The sequence below is a fragment of the Sciurus carolinensis genome, chromosome 11 (genome assembly GCF_902686445.1).
Source record: "Sciurus carolinensis chromosome 11, mSciCar1.2, whole genome shotgun sequence".
Taxonomy (NCBI): Eukaryota; Metazoa; Chordata; class Mammalia; order Rodentia; family Sciuridae; genus Sciurus; species Sciurus carolinensis.
Window position 1 is genome coordinate 71,147,604 of NC_062223.1, and position 21,939 is coordinate 71,169,542.

The 21,939-nt window shown below is 38.3% G+C and overlaps 1 protein-coding gene across 1 annotated transcript; it reads left to right on the forward strand.

Moving 5' to 3' along the window:
• Positions 1–11,755: 11,755 nt before the first annotated feature.
• On the forward strand, positions 11,756–12,751 carry LOC124960522 (olfactory receptor 52L1). Its single transcript, XM_047519340.1, has one exon. The coding sequence runs from the start codon at positions 11,756–11,758 to the stop codon at positions 12,749–12,751; it is 996 nt and encodes a 331-aa protein (XP_047375296.1).
• The last annotated feature ends 9,188 nt before the right edge of the window (positions 12,752–21,939 follow it).

Sequence of the window (21,939 nt, forward strand, 5' to 3'; positions counted from 1 at the left end):
AAAAAAAAAAAAAGAAGAAGAAGAAGAAGAAGAAAATTGAGTTATCCTGGGAGATTGTAAATTGCAAAACATCTTCTGGCACCTGTGATGTTCAAATATTGGAACAAAAGACTAAGAAAGGCTGTTATATCTCAATTGATCAATAAGCAAGTAATTTTCTGATACTGTTTTCTTCTAAAAGCTTATAGTTTGTGTTGATAATATAAATGCATTGGGTAATTAAAAAACAGGAATTTAATGACTCTGGATTCAAGTGACTGAGGGGCTCAGGGAGAGAAGACCTGGATACCAATTTTGGATATTGAAACAAATGGGGCACCTCCTGTCACGTGGCATGCACACAGCCTGTGTATGGGAGTGGATAGGTCCTTTTTTTAGTTTTAGTTTTATTTTTATGAACTGCATTTTTATTCATTGTACACAAATAGGTGCATCATTTTGTTTCTATGGTTGTGCACGATGTAGATTCATACCATTTGTGTAATCATAATGTACATAGGATAGGTTCTTTCTACCCGAGAAACTTCAGCTTTAGAGAAAATGAAATGATAATTTATGGATATTTTAGAGTTCAAGTTTATGAGAGAAACACTTTAACATACTCATATACTATAACTCCAGAATTGCAGATAAAGGTTGGTTAATATTTTTTTATTATTATTTTTTAAAATTTTATTGTTACTTCTAGATTTATTTTTTTTAATTTTAATTTATTTTTATTGTAAACAAATGGGATACATGTTGTTTCTGTTTGTACATGAAGTAACAGCATACCATTTGTGTAATCATACATTTACATAGGGTAATGATGTTTGATTCATTCTGTTATTTTTTTCCTCCCCCCACCCCTCCCACCCCTCTTTTTGCTCTATACAGTCCCTCCTTCCTCCATTCTTGTCCCCCTCTGACCCCCCATTATGTGTCATCATCTGCTTATCAGCGAGATCATTCCTGCTTTGGTTTTTTGAGATTGGCTTATCTAACTTAGCATGATATTCTCCAATTTCATCCATTTGCCTGCAAATGTCATAATTTTATTATTCTTTATGGTGGAGTAATATTGCATTATATATATATATATATATATATATATATATATATATATATATATCTATCTCACAGTTTCTTTATCCATTCATCCATTGAAGGACATCTAGGTTGGTTCCATAGTTTGGCTATTATGAATTGAACAGCTATGAACATTGATGTGGCTGTATCTGTGTAGTATGCTGATTTTAAGTCCTTTGGGTATAGGCCGGGGAGTGGGATAGCTGGGTCAAATGGTGGTTCCATTCTAAGTTTTCTAAGGAATCTCCACACTGCTTTCCAGAGTGGCTGCACTAATTTGCATCCCCACCAGCAATATATGAGTGTACCTTTTCCCCCACATCCTCTCCAACACCTATTGTAGCTTGTATTCTTGATAATCGCCATTCTAATTGGGGTGAGATGGAATCTTAGTGTAGTTTTGATTTGTATTTCTCTTATTACTAGAGATGTTGAACATTTTTTCATCTGTTTGTTGATTGCTTGTAGATCTTCTTCTGTGAAGCGTCTGTTCATATCCTTAGCCCATTTGTTGATTGGGATATTTGTATTCTTCATGTAGAGTTTTTTGAGTACTTTATATATTCTGGAAATTAGTGCTCTATCTGAAGTGTGAGTGGCAAAGATATTCTCCCACTCTGTAGGCTCTCTCTTCACATTACTGATAGTTTCCTTTGCTGAGTGAAAGCTATTTAGTTTGAATCTATCCAAGTTATTGATTCTTGCTTTTATTTCTTGTGCTATGGGAGTCCTGTTAAGGAAGTCTGATCCTAAGACAACAAGTTGAAGATTTGGACCTACTTTTTCTTCTATAAGATGCAGGGTCTCTGGTCTGATTTCAAGGTCCTAGATCCATTTTGAGTTGATTTTTGTGCAGGGTGAGAGATAGGGGTTTAGTTTCATTCTGTTGCATATGGATTTCCAGTTTTCCCAGCACCATTTGTTGAAGAGGCTATCTTTTCTCCATTGCATATTTTTGGCCCCTTTGTCTAGTATGAGAAAATTGTATTTATTTGGGTTTGTGTCTGTGTCCTCTCTTCTGTACCATTGATCTACCTGTCTATGTTGGTGCCAATACCATGCAGTTTTTGTTACTATTGCTTTGTAGTATAGTTGAAGTTCTGGTATTGCTATACCCCCTGGTTCATTCTTCCTGCTAAGGATTGCTTTAGCTCTTCTGGGTTTCTTATTCTTCCAGATGAATTTCATGATTGCTTGCTCTATTTCTGTAAGGTACATCATTGGGTATTAATTGGAATTGCATTGAATCTGTATAGCACTTTAGGTAGTATGGCCATTTTGACAATATTAATTCTGCCTATCCAAGAACATGGGAGATCTTTCCATCTTCTAAGGTCTTCCTCAATTTCTTTCTTCAATGTTTTGTAGTTTTCATTGTAGAGATTCTTTACCTCTTCGGTTAGATTGATGCCCAAGTATTTTATTTTTTTTTTTTGAGGCTATTGCAAATGGAGTTATTTTCCTCATTTCCCTTTCAGCTGTTTCATCACTTGCGTTTAAAAATGCTTTAGATTTATGCGTGTTGATTTTATAGCCTGCTATTTGCTGAATTCATTGATGAGGTGTAGAAGTTTTCTAGAGGAGTTTTTTGGATCCTCTAAATATAGAATCCTGTCATCAGCAAATAGTGACAGCTTAAGTTCCTCTTTTCCTATTCGTATCCTTTAATTTCTTTAGTCTGCCTAATTGCTCTGGCTAGAGTTTCGAGGACAATATTGAATAGAAGTGGTGAAAGAGGTCATCCCTGTCTTGTTCCCATTTTTAAAGGGAATGGTTTTAGTTTTTCTCCATTAAGAATGATGTTGGCCATGGGCTTAGCTGGTTTCTTTATTTTATGTATTTTTTCAGTTTTTTTTTTTTTTTGAGTTGGATGACCTTGATGACTCCTATAATATTATGTATTTTTACCTCTTGGAAGAAATAATCATTATTTTATTTCTTCAGTTTTAGTCCCAAGAACAGACTTAGTTAAGTATGCTCCAAGTTTATTGAACACAATAATAATTTTTAAAATTCTTGTTCTGTTTCTTATTTTTTGTTTTCATTTCTAACTATTTTCCCATTCCTTTCCAAGTCCCTACCATTGGAACCCACTTTACTGTGCTTTCATGTGTTCTTAAGTTTTACATGTCTTTGAAATTTATAGTGTTGTCTGAGTGTTATACATTCCTAATCACACAAGTGCCCTTCTTCAGCTTCTTCAAATGTGTATGTTCCCTCTAGCCAGGAATATCCCAGCTCCTTCTTGGGGAAATGCAACTCCCTGTTCCATCCTCACCACTTCTACTCATCTTGAATCTCAGTTCCAGTCTCACCTTCTTGGAGGAGATTTTTCTAACTACATTCAGTCACTCATTTTCTCACCTCAGAGTACTGTGTATGTTTCTTTCATTATCCAGTATAATTTATAATTATATATAAAAATGTAATGATATATAACAATATGTATCATTATATATATCATGTTATACTATGTATGTAATATATATCATTATATATATCATATATACATATATATGTGTATGTGCATATGTATATAAAGTATATGGATATATATGTATATATAATGATTTCTGTCCTGCATCCCTAGTAGACAGTGATTTCTATTGTATTCTTAGCATAGTTCTTGCATGTGATATGTTCTTAATAAATGTTTGATTAATAAACATATTTATTTTGACAGACCCTAGTGTATTTCTTCATCAGTCACATTAACATTGTATGTGTTTTTGAATAAATGAATAACAAGTGTCCATATCTGTAGGCATTCAATATATTTTATTGAAGAAATGAAATAAACCATTGTCATCACAATTATATCACAAATACTGCTTTCTTTACTATCATCACTAAGACTGACATCTCCTTAACTTAGCCTTGTCAAAGATAATTTCAAGTGATGGTATCTTGTACACTGCAGAGGTACTGGAGGACATGAATACTGTTGTAAGACAGACTCACTAGTTGTGCATAAGCATAGAACAAACAGAAAATAATGGCATTTGTCTTCCTTCTTTTCTTCTTTTGCTCCCCTTTCTTTTTTTTTCTTAATTATTTTCTTTCATGTCTGGATATGTAGCAGGCTTTCAATGTGATGGTGAGATGAAATTGAAAATGCAGCAATTATGATAAAATGTGGTAGTGCCCTGATAGAGACTGGTTTCAAGTCATAGTGGTTCAAAATCATAGAGAACTAATCTTCATTGGAGGGTGAGTGGCAGGAGTGGGGCATGGACTGGATTGGGTAAAAAGGCCTTTATGTATGAGCAAGGTTTAGAAGAGCAGGGGCCTGCATTGACAGGTGGGTAGGCAGAGAGTTAGGGCTAAACTTCCTGTCCCAGGAAGCGGAGGTCTGCCTCAAATATTTCTCTTAAGTAGTTCCTGTTTTATGCCATATACTATGATCCCCTTTTCCTCTTTAAATATTAATCTTCAAGATTATTAGCAAGAAGATAATTCTTGAAGGCAGAAAGTGGAGACCCACATTGTCCTTGCAGTTGTTCCATGGGACAGAGTTGAACAACAATCTTCAGGAGAGGTGGACTAGCCACAGGATTGCAGGGAAGCCTTCTTTAGATGGGTGCAGGATTGAATGATGGGCACCACCAAGGGGCTTAGAGGTCTCTAAGTGCTCTGAGGAAAATAACTGTGAACAATTCTACTTTGAATATGTTTCGTTAGTGAAAAATCTTGTTCATAAGGGTAGCTCCTGTGTTTCAGTTATTATTCCATGGTACCTTGAGTCCTTGAGATAAAAACTTTGCACACATATTCTCTAATGTTCACAAAATGGAGAGCTGATGTCATCATTATTTTCACTTTATGTCTAATGAAAATGTCATACCTTCTATTAAGTAGGAACCACTTGTTTTCTCATATTTCTTTTCTATATCTGATTTGGTGGAAGAGTTTAGTGTGCTTGTTCCCAAGTACAATTTTCACTTCTTTCCTGCAAAAACAGACAAGCAAACAAATAAGCGCAGACTGGTGCTTCTTCGATGTTCATGCCATTCACGTATATTATTTTCTACCACTCCCAGTTAATTTTTATCTCTTGTCATTACTCTTCTTCCTTAAATGATGACATGGTCAAAATCTATATTTTGATCCCTGTGGGAGATATCAGTATTCATGTGGATGACCCATTGACCACTCTGGCTTTTCATGTCCCTGATTTCTTTATCCCCAAAGGTCCCTAATCCATCCATCCATTCCCATGACATATACTTGAACCTCTCTAGAGAATGCTGCATTTGCTTCCTACCCATTCTCCTTGGATGATGTTTTGTTAATGAAAGTCTGCTCATGTCTTAGTCTTTTGCTTAAAATCCATCATGACTTTGCACAGCTCTTTAACATGGCCTAAAAGACCCTGTGTGCACAGGTTCCTGCTTACACGGTAGTCTGAGTTCCTGAGTACTATAATCCCGAATTTAAAAAATTCTTTCAAGTCTTTGAAAATATCAAATTCTCTCTCTTCTTGCCGTATGGAGTTTGTACCCTCAATCTACCCCACACCTCCTTTCACTTTAACCAGTTCTTCTAGTTGCTGACTTGAATTAGGGGGATCTTTTCTGAGCTCCCCAGTCTAGAAAAGTCTACGTATTGTACACTCTTAACACTCTGTAGGTTTAATTTCCTATACTTATAACTACTATTAATTACTTATGTGATCATGTAGTTAATATATATATCATCTAGTGACTCACAGGATTGTTTTACCATATTGCTTACTTTTTTCAACATCTAGTGGAGTACCTGGAGTTGGTAGATATTTAATACAGATGATCCTTGATTTACAATGGGATCACATTGCAAGTTGAAAACATAAGTCAAGGATTTTTTTTTCAGTAGTAGAGACTGAACCCAGAGGCACTCTACCATTGAACTGTACATCCCAACCCCTTTTTATTTTTTATTTTGAGACAGTTTCTTGCTAAGTTGTCTAGGCTGGTCTCAAACTTGTAATCTTCCTGTCCTAGCCTCATAAGTCATTAGGATTACAGGCCTGCACCACCATGCGTGGCCATCAAATACATATTTAATATAGCTAACCTATTGAACATCCTAGCCTAGTGACATAGTGCACTGTAAATATCAGCTCTTTCCTTTTGTGATTGCGTGATTCACTGCTGCTACCAACACCAAGAGAGAATGTTCTATTATGTATTCCTAACTGGGAAAAATCAAAATACAAAATGTGTGGTTTCTACTGAATTCTTAGCATTTTTTGCACCACTGTAAAACTGAAAAATTGTAAGTCATAGAAAATCTGTATTTATTGAATGAATGAATAAGGTTTGTACCAGCTGTGAATGAAATACTTGTTGACTGGATGAATGAGAGGATTGTGCAGTGTTCCCAAGGAGAGATAGCCACCTGCCCTTGAAGTGAAGGATGATGTGGTAGCTACTTTAGTCAGAGGTGGGACTGAGGAAAGAGTTTCTTGGTGTTGGGGAAATATGGTAGAGGAGGATTCAGTGCATCTTGTTGGGGGTTTCCTGGGCTGGACTGATAAGCCCTATTTATCCCACACTTGCTATGGAAAGGAGGTTGGGTGTCCTTGAGTGTGTCACAATGCTACAGAGAAGAAGCAAATTGCTTCTGAGGCAGGCATCATCTTTCTTAGTTTGTGTTCCCAGGAAACAGACCCTGAAACTGATTTTTACACACAGGAAGTTCATTGTGAAGTATACAGGGGAATGACGCCTGTCAAATATTGAGAGAAGCAGGATGGGCAGAGAAAGAAACTCAACTGTGACCTCATTTTCTCAAATGCCTCATCTAACCCAGTGGGATACCCCTCCTGTGACTCAGTTAAGAGTTTCCAGCAGTCAAGACTCCTAAGACCTGGAGGAACAAGAGAATTGAAATACAGTACATATTAAAATAATTTACTGGGATTTCAGGTTGTTCTGGGACAAGGAGAAGTCTGAACTCCAGAGCAGTTTGGAATTTCCCAGGTCACTGAACAGGAGGTTTCCTAGCATAGCCCTCAGGATGTACAGGATGATGTATGGGTCATAATTAACAATGGGCATAGGTGAGACTCTGTTTAGGTGTAGGTGCCACTACCTGTTCTTCCTTTCTGCCCAACCACCCATCCCTGAGGGCAGTATCCTTGGTACCAGGTGCTGTCTGCCAATCTTCAGGCTAGCTTTGACTTTGCCCAGGTGTGTCTGTGAGTCCTCTGGGAACTGCTTATTGATAATAACATCCTACCCTCCCAGTGCCTTGTCCACAGTCACCATCCCTACTTTGGATAAACATCAAGAATGAACTTTCAAGGTAAAAATGAGAGAACCATCAACGAGACAGTGCATAGGATTTTAGGTGTGGAAAATGAGATCAGATTTGGGGCTTATTGTTTGAGGGAAGCCTGTTGGGAGCTAACTTTTGTTTTACTCACAGCCCTTGTGATGGGCCTTATTTCTTGGCTTGGTTAGTGTGGTTCAGAGTCTCCTAATACCTCTGGTTTAATATCTCTTAGTTTTAATTCCTCCTGAGACAGAATAGTTATTTTCTCCAGGTCTGACCTGGGCACTGAGAGAGAGAGTCAAGAACACAAAGAGAGATTAGAGGAGGACACATTGCTGCAAGCTAACCTGTGGGTTTACAGATGCCGATAGATGTCATTAAACCTTCGTGGTCATCCTGAGGCAGTCCCAGGACATTGAGCATGATCTTCGGTCAGCATTCTCACCAGCACATACAGTACGTGAGGACATAATCCTATACTAGTCTTGCCAGGTCTAGTACTCATGTTTCATATCGTTGGAAAACTTTAGCTGCATAGACCTTGAGTAATGTGTTTGGTTTTCTCTCCAGTGTTCAGAGACTGCTGTGCAGCCTTCTAAGTAAATTACCCGCTTCATCATTGTTAGTCCCTAGCTAGTGCAGAAAGACATCATGGAGACTGAACTGTAGTCTGGGAATCCCTGAAACTGAGCAGGGAGGGTGCAGTGGAATCTTTCTGAGTCTGGGCATTTTTTCTTTTTCTAAATTCTCTCTGTGTTGCTGAGTATCTCTCAAGGCTAACTTAAGACTAAAATGTGCATTTGTAAGGACATCCCAGAGATTAGGGAACAGTGCACTGTCAGGCATATTGTTTTAATTATCTATGTGTCCAGATTTGTTATCTGGAGGTCTACTTCTGAATGCTTGACTTTTATTTTCTTCCTCTACTATTAGGTCATTATCATGGACACATTGGTTCTGTGCCCTCCTCTAGTATCTGTCCATGTTCTTGTCTCTCCCTTTTTCTCACTCTCATGGAGTCCCGGTCACTGTTAAGAAGATTAAGGAGAAAGGTCACATTGAAGAAGAGACCCCCTTTCTGCTTAGTGGCAGAAGTGACTGCTCCTGATCACAGGAATTTCCTCATTTCCAATACACATCTGGGGATTCCATTCTAGCTTCTTAAGGCAGGGAGATTCAGCAGGGCCTGTTCTGTCACAGAGCATCCAGAGTATCTCTTAGGGTGAAGGAAACTGAGGCTCAGCTAGTTCTTCCGTCAAGAGATTCTCCACTGTCTGTTACATCATTCTTGTCCCTTAAGTTGAGCCTCTGCCTTGTCAAGTTCCCACAATTCTTATTTCTCTTAAGATTCTCGTATATTTATTCATTTATTCTTTAATCACATGGATGTTTATTTAGCCAATGTTACTGAGTACCAACTAGCTTCTAGGCCCTTGTGAAGTTTGTCCTTGGACTGCTCCAATAAGGAAGGCATCATCCCTACTCTTCAAGGACTGACACTGACTGGTTTTACAGTGTGAAGTAATCAATGCATTAACAAAGCAGTGAAGAGACTGTGACAGGGAAGTAAAGGAGCCATGTCCTACTGTCTTACAGAACTGGAGTACAATTTCATAGGAGAGAGGCTGCTTGGATTGAGTTTACATAACCCAGTAGGAGTTGAGCAATGTTAGTTCTTTGCTAATCAATCTCTTTGCTTCCTGGTCAGAGAGTTAAATGCATCTTCCCCTTTAGGTTCCTGGGAATAAAGTTCCTTCTTCTTTTCCTCTAAGGAACACAGAGGGAATCTCTTGTTTACTTTAACAATTAACACTTAACAGCAATTTTAGGCTTTTACTGTAGGCTCAGGAGTCACACAGGACAAAGAAGAGGCAGGTTGCACACAGCACAAGCATCTCTGCTTCTCTTGTACACAGAGGTGGGTTCAGCTTCAGTGCTCCATGGATGCTGCTTGTACTGAAGCCATGGCACCCTGCACAAATGTGTAGCTACTCTTTCCCTTCTCAGCTAAGACGGGAGATGGGCTTAATCTCATGGCAGAAGAGGGTAACTAAGAAAGGTATCAGCTTTCTCACTGTGTGAAATGTTAAGTACTGAAAGGTGAATTTTTGTATAACTATATGATTCACCTTGGGATCTCAACAGAAATGTCACTGCACTTTTAAGCTGATTCTGAAAGAAGAACAAAGACTGGGAGATACATGCCCACCAGGCAGATCAAATTTTATTGTTATTGTTTTCAGAGTTTTGGGGCAATATTATAGCCATTATTGATTTGGGAAAAGGCACACTGAATGATCTATGAATGCATAGTCCACAAGAACTGAATCATTCCTGATTATCTTTACATATACGTGTGTATAACCCCAACACAGAAAAACATTATTTCAGAGTGTCATCTGTCTTTTAAAGCAAATGTATAGACAACAGCGTGTGTAGTTTCAGATATTTTGTTTTGGTCCTTTAGGGGTTAATCAAATGGTTAAATAAAACACCTGTTTATTTGGTACTTGATGTTTACATGAGGGTGACAGAGACTGAGTTATTATATCTTCATGAGAAGAGACAGATATATATATATATATAAATTGGAAACAGGAGACAAAGAAAAAAGAAATCTGTGATCTCATAGTAGGTCATCCCTTATTATTAATTTTAATAATAGTAACTATAATTTATAGAATGACTTATGTATCCAGACTTCACATGTAGCATTTCATTGCTATTTATTATAAACCTGTGAATTGATCTTATTTATCTTACTATCAGATAAAGTAATGAAACCTTTCAGAGTTTAAGTAGCCTGCCAAAATTTTATTCCTTGAATATGAAATGAACAGTTTACACCTGAATCAGTCCCCAAAGTTTGTATTTTTCCTTCTATATTGTGAAGTGTCCACCATGACAACTTGTGATTGATTACCAAGTTTAATGAAATATGATCCTTTCTGTTGAAATAAACCATTAATATATTAAAAGGGTTTTAACAGTAGTGAAAAATCAGAACTTTATGGATTAAAAGAAGGATGATCATAGAATAAAGAATTCCTAACCTAATGAGCACTGCCTAACACAGTCAGTGAATCTTCCTGAGGGGTGGCAGAGAGTGGACTCAGTTCCGTGGATAAGCAGTATCAATTCAGATAAATGAGGAAGAAGAAAAAATACACAAAAGGAATATACAAAATAGAATGGTCTAATTCTAATCCCAGGAACATTAGCTAAAACAACATTAGCTAAACAAACATTAGCTAAACAAAACATTAATCCCAGGACCATTAGCTAAAACAAAACACACATGTGGGAACATGTTAACTGTAAGACAAAAGTAATACACAAGACAATCTTCATAATGAATCAAAATAAATAAATTATTTTAAAAAACCTTCATATGCCTGTCCTAAAAGTGTGATTTTGTTTCATACATGAAATTCATGAAGGATTTTAACCATAGGAGTAACACGATCACATCTGCATTTTAGGAAAAACCCCCTGACTTCAGGGTTGAAAGTGGACTGGGGACAGACCAAAAGCTAAGGCAGAAGGACCTAATAACACAGTCCAGGTGAGAGAAGTTGGGAGTGTGAACTGAGACTGTGACTTTGGGGGTTGGGAAAAAAGAGTGGCTATAAGAGATACTGAAAATAAGTCAAAGGAATTGGTGAAGGGGCAAAAGGGATGAAAGATGAGAATGAAAAAAGATAGTTTCCAATGTTCTAGATCAGGTTGGAGAGGTAGATAGAGGTATAATTCCCCAAAATATTGACAAAACATTGAGAAGATTTGGGAAGGACAGGCAAGTTTCTTCAGGCTTGAATATGTTGAGTGCATAGTCTGCAGTGAAGAAAATATAAAACTATCTTTTGTTTCAGAAAGATATTTGACTTGTAAGTTTGGAAGAAACGAAAGTATTTAAATAGTTAAAAGTATGTGAATTGGTGAACTCAAATCGGAGATATGTACAATATTATGAAAGGAAGAGAGGATGGAACCCTGGAATCAATCTCTAATAAGATGGAAAAGATGGTGGGACTGGGGTTGTAGGAGGAACAACTTTAGAGTGCTACATCATGGAAACTGAAGGAGACTAGTTTCAAAAGTAACAGATTGTCTTATTACACCCAGAGAATGAATAAAGAGAGTTCTTTTAAATGGACGGTTCTGAAATACAAATAATTGAATGGTAACGTTTAAGCATCTCTCCCAAAGGCAGCATGTGTTTATTCTAATCTCTGAATAAAACTAGATTTATCCTAATTCGCACATGTGGAAGTCTCACCTGTAAAGAGATCATCTCTAGAAAAGGAGATTTTTTTCCCCTTGTATCTAACTTCATTCCCTTGTCTTGCAGTTCAAGTAACTTTATTCTTCTGGTGGAGATGGCAGCCAGATCTGGACTATGTGGTAACATATCAGGAGTGGAAAAATCATGGTCTTGGTTTCTTTCCTTTTTTCCTTCTCTGAGCCATTGATGATGGCCGTTAGCAATTCCAGCTGGAGGCTGCCCCAGCCTTCTTTTTTCCTGGTAGGTATTCCAGGTCTAGAGGAAAGTCAGCACTGGATAGCTTTGCCCTTGGGTGTCCTTTATGTCCTTGCTGTGGTGGGCAACATTACCATCGTCTTCATCATCTGGGGTGAATCATCCTTGCATCAACCTATGTACCTCTTCTTGGCCATGCTAGCTGCCATTGACCTCATCCTGGCTTCCTCCACTGCACCCAAAGCCCTTGCTGTGCTCCTAGTCCACGCTCATGAGATTGGGTACATAGTCTGCCTGACCCAGATGTTCTTCATTCATGCATTCTCCTCCATGGAGTCTGGTGTACTTGTGGCCATGGCTCTGGATCGTTATGTGGCCATTTGCCATCCTCTGCATCATTCCACCATCCTGCATCCAGGGGTCATAGGGCGCATCGGGGTGGCAGTGCTGTTGCGTGGATTAATCCTCCTCATCCCCTTCCCCATCCTGTTGCAGAACCTTATCTTCTGCCAGAGCACGGTCATAGGCCATGCCTACTGTGAACATATGGCTGTGGTAAAACTTGCCTGCTCAGAAACCATCGTGAACCGAGCTTATGGGCTGGCAGTGGCACTTCTTGTGGTTGGGCTAGATGTCCTGGCCATTGGGGTTTCCTATGCCTTCATCCTGCAGGCAGTGCTGAAGGTACCAGGGGGCGAGGCTCGACTCAAGGCCTTTAGCACATGTGGATCTCATGTTTGTGTCATCTTGGTCTTCTACGTCCCTGGAATGTTCTCCTTCCTCACTCACCGCTTTGGCCACCATGTACCCCATCATGTCCATGTTCTTCTGGCCACACTGTACCTCCTTGTGCCACCTGCCCTCAATCCTCTTGTCTATGGGGTAAAAACTCGGCAGATCCGCCAACGAGTGCTCAGGGTGTTCTACATTAAAGGATTGATCTGAACCCATTCTAATTACTTTCTTCAGAGGTTTCTGCCACAGACACAGCTGAGAACTCATGGCTAGTATGGACTATATCAACAGAGGCCATTCTACAGTGAACAGTCCTCCTAGTCCTACTAGTCTCATGCTAAGAACACCCTACAGGCATTTGGCTCCAGTCATTGGGATGTATCTGGATAGCTGGATTCATGAATATTCCCCCCTACACACACACACACACACACACACACATACACACACACACTTGTATATATATTTGTTCTCCTGGTTCCCATAGTTCTCTAGTCCTTTTGTCAGAGGGATTTGGGAATAAGATAAATAGATGACAGCTCTGTTTATGACGTCTTTCTTGCAACCCTGTCTGGAATGGGAATGAAAAGTCCCAAGATTTGCTTAGTTTTAGAGTGTCTTCAAACCCTCTATGTTGAACAGTGATCACACATCACTGGGCTCATGGTTAGCAACAAGGTCTCTTCAAAGCATCTGAGAGGGCCACAATGTGAGAAAATACCCTTCATCTTAACTCTGATGTCATTTACTTAAAACAAACATAAGCGAGACAGGTACATTTGGGCAAGGGAACTTAGTGGCTGCTGATAATGTTACATGTGAGTTGGAAAGCCACTGGGGGAGGCAAGGGCATTATTTTTGTGTATTGGGTCACAAAATTTATCAATAAAATTTGAAACAATAAAATGGTACAGAATATATTCTCTTATCAACACAGAATTAAATTGAAAACTAGTAACAAAATGATGGCAATGAAAACCCCTAAATAGTTGGAAACTAAAAAAGCACATCTGAATAACCATGGATCACATAAGAAATCACAGGGCAAGATAGAAAATATTTCAAATTGCTTGATGATGACAAAAGCAAAAGGCATAAGGTCAGCTAAAGAGAAAATAGAGCAGAATTCACACCATTTAATGCTTATATTAGGAAGGAATAGGGATTTAAAATCAATTATTTAAGTTGACAATTTAAGAAAGAATATGGAAGAAAGAAGAATAAATTCAGCCCAAGGTAACCAGCATTGAGAAATTAATAAAATAGAAAATGGAGAAAATCAATAAATCTTAAAGTTTTTTTGAAAGATTAATAAAATTGATACACTCCTAGTTAGACCTATCAAAAAAGAAAAACATAAAGGATCAATATGATGATGGAAGAAGTTAACCATGCAGATCAGACTAAGTAGTAAAACAGTGTTAGAAATAATTTTAAGCCAATAAAGCCAACAATTTGCTTAAGAGTTTAAGAGGTTTTTTTTTGCTTTACTCTATTTTTATTTATGGTTCTTTTAGTTTTACATGACAGTAGAATCCATTTGGATAATTATGCAAACATGGAATATATCTTATTCTAGGTAGAGTCCCATTCTTATGGATGTATGGTGGTGGGCTTCACTGTATTGTTTTCAGATAGGAACCTGGGAAAGTTATGTCAGATTCATTCCACTGTCTTTCCTTTCTTATTCCCTCTCTTTCCCTCCATTCTCCATTGTCTAATCTATTGCGCTTCTATTCTTCCCCTCGTTTCCCCATCCTTTCTTGTGGGTTAGCTTCCACCTATCAGAGAAAACATTCGACAGTTTTGGGGGATTGGCTTGCTTCACTTAGCATGATAGTCTCCACATCCATCCATTCGCTGTCAAATGTCATAAAGTCATTCTTGTTTATGGCTGAGTAATACTCTGTATATATATTATGTTTGAGGACACCTAAGTTATGTGGGTTCTACCCATAAAATACTATAAATGCAGACTTGGGTTAAGGATTATCAAGGGATAGTCTTCCCTTCCTCCTACCCCCTACCCTTTTCTCGCCTCCATTCTCCTCCTCTTCCCTTGTGAATTTCCTTTCCTTTTCCTTTTCTTCTTCTGCTGCTTCCTTTCCCTCCTCTGGCCTTTCCTCAGTACTTCTCCCTGTCCCTTTCCTGTCCCTCCCCCTGCTCCCCATCCCTCCCTTCTTCTATGGCCTAGTCTAAGAGAGCAGGTTATCCTTAAGATCTTATTCTGGGATCCTCCCTTTCCCATTCACTAAGAATGTCTCCTTTCCCATGTTTGACCTTTTGTTCTTTGGTATGAACTCCTAGCAAGCTCAAGCCCCAGCCATTTTATTTTATCTCCAAAAAATGTGATCAGGAAAACTAACTCTGAACTCTTTCTTTTTGCCAGTGACAGTATAACAAGGACATGTAAACTGAATAAATGGACTTTAGAGGCACAGCTTTACGTTAAATAATGTAAATAGTTGGAAAAAAGGATGAGGAGTGTGTGAGGAGTCTTTCCCAAAGAGGAAATATGAGGACACAAGGGAATTAATTTGAATTACATATAAACTAGTTCAGTTGACAATAGCTAACACCTATGATTTCAACCCTAAATGCTGTTTATATATTAGCCCTTACTAGTAACTAAGGAAACCGAGACCCAGAGAAGTGTAGAGATTCGTCCAAAGTAGCTGAGATAGTAGGTGGTGGTACTGGGATTTTAACCCAGAGAACTCATTCTATGTTTTTTCTCACCACACAGCACCTGGCCCTCTACCTGCCCACCATCCTACATAGACTGGTGGTAATGGGCATTTCTGAGATGCCACTCCACACTGCACTTCATGCATGCTTCACTTTTCCTTGGCAAGGAGGTTTTCCATTTGCTCATCAAGTCTATAACTCAATCCTATCATCTCGTTTTAAAAGTTGTTTTAATTACTGTATTATAGTTATATATAATATTGGGGTTCATTTTGACCTAATCACATGTGCATGGAACACAATGTCCTCCATTTCAGTTTGCAGTATCTCCTCCCTCCCCTCTTCCCTTCTCCTCTACCTCTTTCTTCAGCATCACATTTGGAGAATCAGTTCTTGGGTCTCCTTCTGGTACAAATTACTGTGCTGTTGAGGAAGCAGAAATTTTAAAGCATAAAGGACTTTGTAGAGAGGAGTTTAATAAAGAGGTTATTCATACAAGTGTTAAAATAGAGGAATAGAGGCTTTTTGTATACTCAGGCCTGAAGGGGCAAGGAGAGGCAGGGAATCTACTGAAGCCTGGAAACCTTGGAGCTGTACAAGTGCTGCTTTTCTACAAGGTCTGTGGCTACAGAGAAACACATCCACCATCAGACCTGTGTTACAGCAAAGAGATAGGCAGGGTAAGCACCCAGACTCACTCTCCTTTCATATTTTTGTCTTCTGCAAGTGACTCCCGTTATTTGAACTAGAAGCAAAGAGTCAAACAAGTGAGCCCAGAGAAGCAGCCATAAAGATCAGCCTCTCCCAGCACAGAGCAGGGTAAAGGAGGAAACGGACTTGTTGTGAAATAATGAATACACAACATGCTAGGTGGAACCCAGTTGTTTGCCTTCTTTGTGGTTGAACCTAGGAGGTAAAGGAAAAAAAAAAATCATACAACAAAACTGACTGGTTTCACTTTCACTTCATAATCACAGAACCCCACGAGATATTCAATGAATATGATAAAAATAATCATTTTCAGAAAAAAAGGTGGTTCTAATTGTGCAGGAGAGGTTAGAAGGTGATTCAGTACATACAATCTTGAATTAACTAGGTAAAAGTGCATTGTAAGCCCAACACTATATAGCAAGTTTGTGAAGAATAAAATTGATGTAAATTTAATCCTCATGACTCTTATGGCCTAGCTCATATATAGTCTTGAAGAGACCAAAGTAAGGAAGCTGCTTTTATTTTATGAACAACAGGAAGTGTTATGGTTTAGATATAAGGTGTCCTCCAAAAGCTTATGTGTGAGGCACTTCAAGAATATCCAGAGGATAAATTATTAAATTATGAAAGATATAATCTAGGGCGATACAAGATGGCAGACTAGAGGGTGACTGCATCTCCTGTCGCTCCAGAACCCAGGACTCAAGAAGGGGAGGCATTGAGAGACTCGGACTAAAATAGAGCCATGGGGTGAGTCTCCCCCACCGGGTGAAGCTCGGCCTGGGAGGCAGGCACGGATAGGGGTGGCTTATCAGAGCAGGGCAGGGCAGCTAGAGTCTTCCCCAGGTAGCCCTACACACTCCGGCTGTGGGCTCCTCCCACACGGCCAGTTTCTTGGAGCAGGCCACCCAGTGAGAGCCTTTCTCCACAGAACCAGCTCCAAGTCCTGAGAGTGGTGAGCTCCGGCTGGCAGGCAGCTTCAGGGACCAGGACAGGGCAGCCAGGGACTTCCCCAAGCAGCCCGGCTCCCTCCGGCGGGAGGCACCTTTCAAGGCTAGCTTCTCGGAGCAGACCGCCCAGTGAGAGCCTTTCCGCACAGAGCCAGCTCCAAGCCCTGGAACCAGTAGCGGGCTAGGGGCAGCTTTCTTCAGAAGCACTGCATTATCAAGTTCCTCCAAGACTTCTGGCTACTGAAGGCTAGGAGGTGATATACTGGAAATCTACAGGGACACTATAAGCCAATAGAGGAAATCTGCAATATCTCAGAGTCCCACTGACATCTGACCAATATGAGAAATCAAGGGAAGAAAATGTCCCAAACAAACCTAGATACTATATCAATAAAACCCAATGGCAGCACAGCAGAAGAAATGTCAGAAAGGGAATTCAGAATGTACATAATTAAAACGATCAGGGAAGCAAATGAGGAGATGAAAGAGCAAATGCAGGCATTGAAGGAGGAGATGAAAGAGCAAATGCAGGCATTAAGTGATTGCACCAATCAACAGTTAAAAGAGCAAATACGGGAAGCAAAAGATCAATTCAATAAAGAGTTAGAGATACTGAAAAAAAAACAAACAAACAGAAATCCTTGAAATGATGGAAACAATAAGCCAAGTTAAAAACTCCATAGAAAGCATAACCAATAGGATAGAACACCTGGAAGACAGAACCTCAGACATTGAAGACAAAATATTTAATCTTGAAAACAAAGTTGACCAAACAGAGAAGATGGTAAGAAATCATGAACAGAATCTACAAGAACTATGGGATATCGTGAAAAGGCCAAATTTGAGAATTATTGGGATTGAGGAAGGCTTAGAGAAACAAACCAAAGGAATGAACAATCTATTCAATGAAATAATATCAGAAAATTCCCCAAATCTGAAGAATGAAATGGAAAACCAAGTACAAGAGGCTTATAGGACTCTAAATATACAAAATTACAACAGACCCACACCAAGGCACATTATTATGAAAATATCTAACATACAAAATAAACACAGACTTTTAAAGGCCATGAGAGAAAAGAATCAATTTACATTCAGAGGGAAACCAATAAGAATATCAGAGATTTTTCAATCCAGACCCTAAAAGCTAGAAGGGCCTAGAACAACATTTACCAAGCCCTGAAAGAAAACGGATGCCAACCAAGAATCTTATACCCAGCAAAACATACTTTCAGATTTGACGACGAAATAAGATCCTTCCATGATAAACAAAAGGTAAAGGAATTTACAAAAAGAAAACCGGCATTACAGAACATTCTCAGCAAAATATTCCATGAGGAAGAGATGAAAAACAACGATGCAAATCAGCAACAGGAGGAACTAGTCTAAAGGAATAGCCAAATAAAGGAGAAACCAAATCATGTCAAAAAACAAAAATGAGTCAAATGACTGGGAATACAAATCATATCACAATAATAACCCTGAATGTTAATGGCCTGAACTCATCCATCAAAAGACATAGACTGGCAGATTGGATTAAAAAGAAAAATCCAACAATATGCTGCCTGCAAGAGACTCATCTCATAGAAAGAGATACCCACAGACTAAAGGTGAAAGGATGGGAAAAAACATACCATGCACATGGACACAGCAAAAAAGCTGGAGTATCCATCCTCATTTCAGATAATGTGGACTTCAAGCCAAAACTAGTCAGAAGGGATAAAGAAGGACATTACATACAGCTTAAGGGAAGCATAAATCAGCAAGACATAACAAACATAAATATCTATGCCGCGAACATTGGCTCATCCTTGTACGTCAAACAAATCCTTCTCAATTCCAGAAATCAAATAGACCACAACACAATAATACTAGGTGATTTTAACACACCTCTCTCAACGCTGGATAGATCTTCCAAACAAAAATTGAATAAAGAAACCATAGATCTCAATAACCAATCAACAATTTAGACTTAATTGACATATATAGAATATACCATCCAACAAAGAACGAATACACTTTCTTCTCAGCAGCACATGGATCCTTCTCTAAAATAGACCATATTTTATGCCACAAAGCTACTGTTAGCAAATACAAGAAGATAGAGATACTACCTTGTATTCTATCAGATCATAATGGATTGAAATTAGAAATAAATGACAGAACAAAAAACAGAAACTTCTCCAATACCTGGAGATTAAATAATACACTATTATATGATGAGTGGATAACAGAAGACATCAGGAGGGAAACAAAATTCTTAGAAGTAAACGAGAACAAATACACATCATATCAAAATCACTGGGACACTATGAAAGCAGTACTTAGAGGAAGATTAATTTCATGGGGCACATTCAACAAAAGAAGTAGAAATCAACAAATAAACAAATTAACACTACAGCTCAAAGCCCTAGAAAAAGAAGAGCAGACCAACACCAAAAGTAGTAGAAGACAGGAAATAGTTAAAATCAGAGCCGAAATCAACGAAATTGAATCAAAAGAAACAATCAGAAAAATTAACAAAATAAAGAGTTGGTTCTTTGAAAAAATAAACAAAATTGATAAACACATCGCCACACTAACAAAGAGAAAGAGGGAGAAAACTCAAATTACTACAATTCGGAATGAACAAGGAATTATCACTGCAGACACGAGTGAAATACAAAACATAATTAGAAGCTATTTCGAAAATCTATACTCCAACAAAACAGAAAACCTCGAAGATATCAACAAGTTTCTAGAGACATATGAATTACCTAAACTGAACGAGGAGGACATACACAACTTAAATAAATCAATTTCAAGCAATGAAATAGAAGAGGTCATCAAAAGCCTACCAACAAAGAAAAGTCCGGGACCAGATGGGTTCTCAGCCGAGTTCTACAAAACCTTTAAAGAAGAGCTCATTCCAATACTCCTCAAAGTATTCCATGAAATAGAAGAGGAGGGAACCCTCCCAAACTCATTCTATGAAGCCAATATCACCCTGATACCTAAACCAGACAGAGACACATCGAGGAGAGAAAATTTCAGACCAATATCCTTAATGAACATCGACACAAAAATTCTGAACAAAATTTTAGCAAATCGCATACAAAAACATATTAAAAAGATAGTGCACCACAATCAAGTGGGTTTTTTTTTTTTTTTTTTAATCAAGTGGGTTTTATCCCAGGGATGTGAGGTTGGTTCAACATCCGGAAATTAATAAATGTCATTCACCATATCAACAGACTTAAAGTTAAGAATCACATGATTATTTGAATAGATGCAGAAAAAGCATCCGATAAAATACAGCATAACTTCATGCACAAAACACTAGAAATAATTGGGGTAGTGGGAACATTCCTCAACATTGTAAAGGCCATGTACGCTAAGCCCATGGCCAATATCATTCTAAATAGTGAAAAACTGAAAGCACTCCCCCTAAAAACTGGAACAAGGCAGGGATGCCCTCTTTCACCACTTCTATTCAACATCGTCCTTGAGACTCTAGCCAGAGCAATCAGACAGACCAAAGAAATTAAAGGGATACGAATAGGAAAAGAAGAACTCAAACTATCTCTGTTCGCTGATGACATGATTATATATTTAGAGGAACCTGGAATTTCCACCAGAAAACTTTTAGAACTCATAAGTGAATTTAGTAAAGTAACAGGTTACAAGATTAATGCTCATAAATCCAATGCATTTTTATACATAAGTGATGAATCTTCAGAAAGAGAAGTTAGGAAAACTACCCCATTCACAATAGCATCGAAAAAAATAAAATACTTGGGAATCAATCTCACAAAAGAGGTGAAAGACCTCTACAATGAGAACTACAGAACACTAAACAAAGAAATTAAAGGAAACCATAGAAGATGGAAAGATATCCCATGTTCTTGGATAGGCAGAATTAGTATTGTCAAAATAGCCATACTACCAAAAGTGCTATACAGATTCAATGCAATTCCAATTAAAATCCCAATGATGTACCTTACAAAATAGAGCAAGCAATTATGAAATTCATCTGGAAGAATAAAAAACCCAGAATAGCTAAAGCAATCCTCAGTAGAAAGAGTGAAGTAGGGGGTATCGCAATACCACTTCTTCAACTCTACTACAAAGCAATAGTAACAAAAATGGCATGATATTGGTACCAAAATAGACAGGTAGATCAATGGTACAGAATAGAGGACACGGACACAAACCCAAATAAATACAATTTTCTCATACTACACAATGGTGCCAAAAATATGCAATGGAGAAAAGATAGCCTCTTCAACAAATGGTGCTGGGAAAACTGGAAAACCATATGCAACAGAATGAAATTAAACCTGTATCTCTCACCCTGCACAAAACTCAACTCAAAATGGATCAAGGACATTGAAATCAGACCAGAGACCCTGCATCTTATAGAAGAAAAAGTAGGTCCAAATCTTCAACTTGTTGGCTTAGGATCAGACTTCCTTAACAGGACTCCCATAGCACAAGAAATAAAAGCAAGAATCAACAACTGGGATAGATTCAAACTAAAAAGCTTTCTCTCAGCAAAGGAAACTATCAGCAATGTGAAGAGAGAGCCTACAGAGTGGGAGAATATCTTTGCCACTCTTACTTCAGATAGAGCGCTAATTTCCAGAATCTATAAAGAACTCAAAAAACTCTACACGAAGAATACAAATAATCCAATCAACAAATGGGCTAAGGAAATGGACACTTCACAGAAGATGTACAAGCAATCAACAGATATATGAAAAAATGTCAACATCTCTAGTAATAAGAGAAATGGAAATCAAAACTACCCTAAGATTCCACCTCACCCCAATTAGAATGGCGATTATCAAGAACACAAGCAACAATAGGTGTTGACGAGGATGTGGAGAAAAAGGTACACTCATACATTGCTGGTGGTGTTGCAAATTAGTGCAGCCACTCTGGAAAGCAGTATGGAGATTCCTCAGAAACCTTGGAATGGAACCACCATTTGACCCTGCTATACCCAAAGGACTTAAAATCAGCATACTACAGAGATACAGCCACATCAATGTTCATTGCTGCTCAATT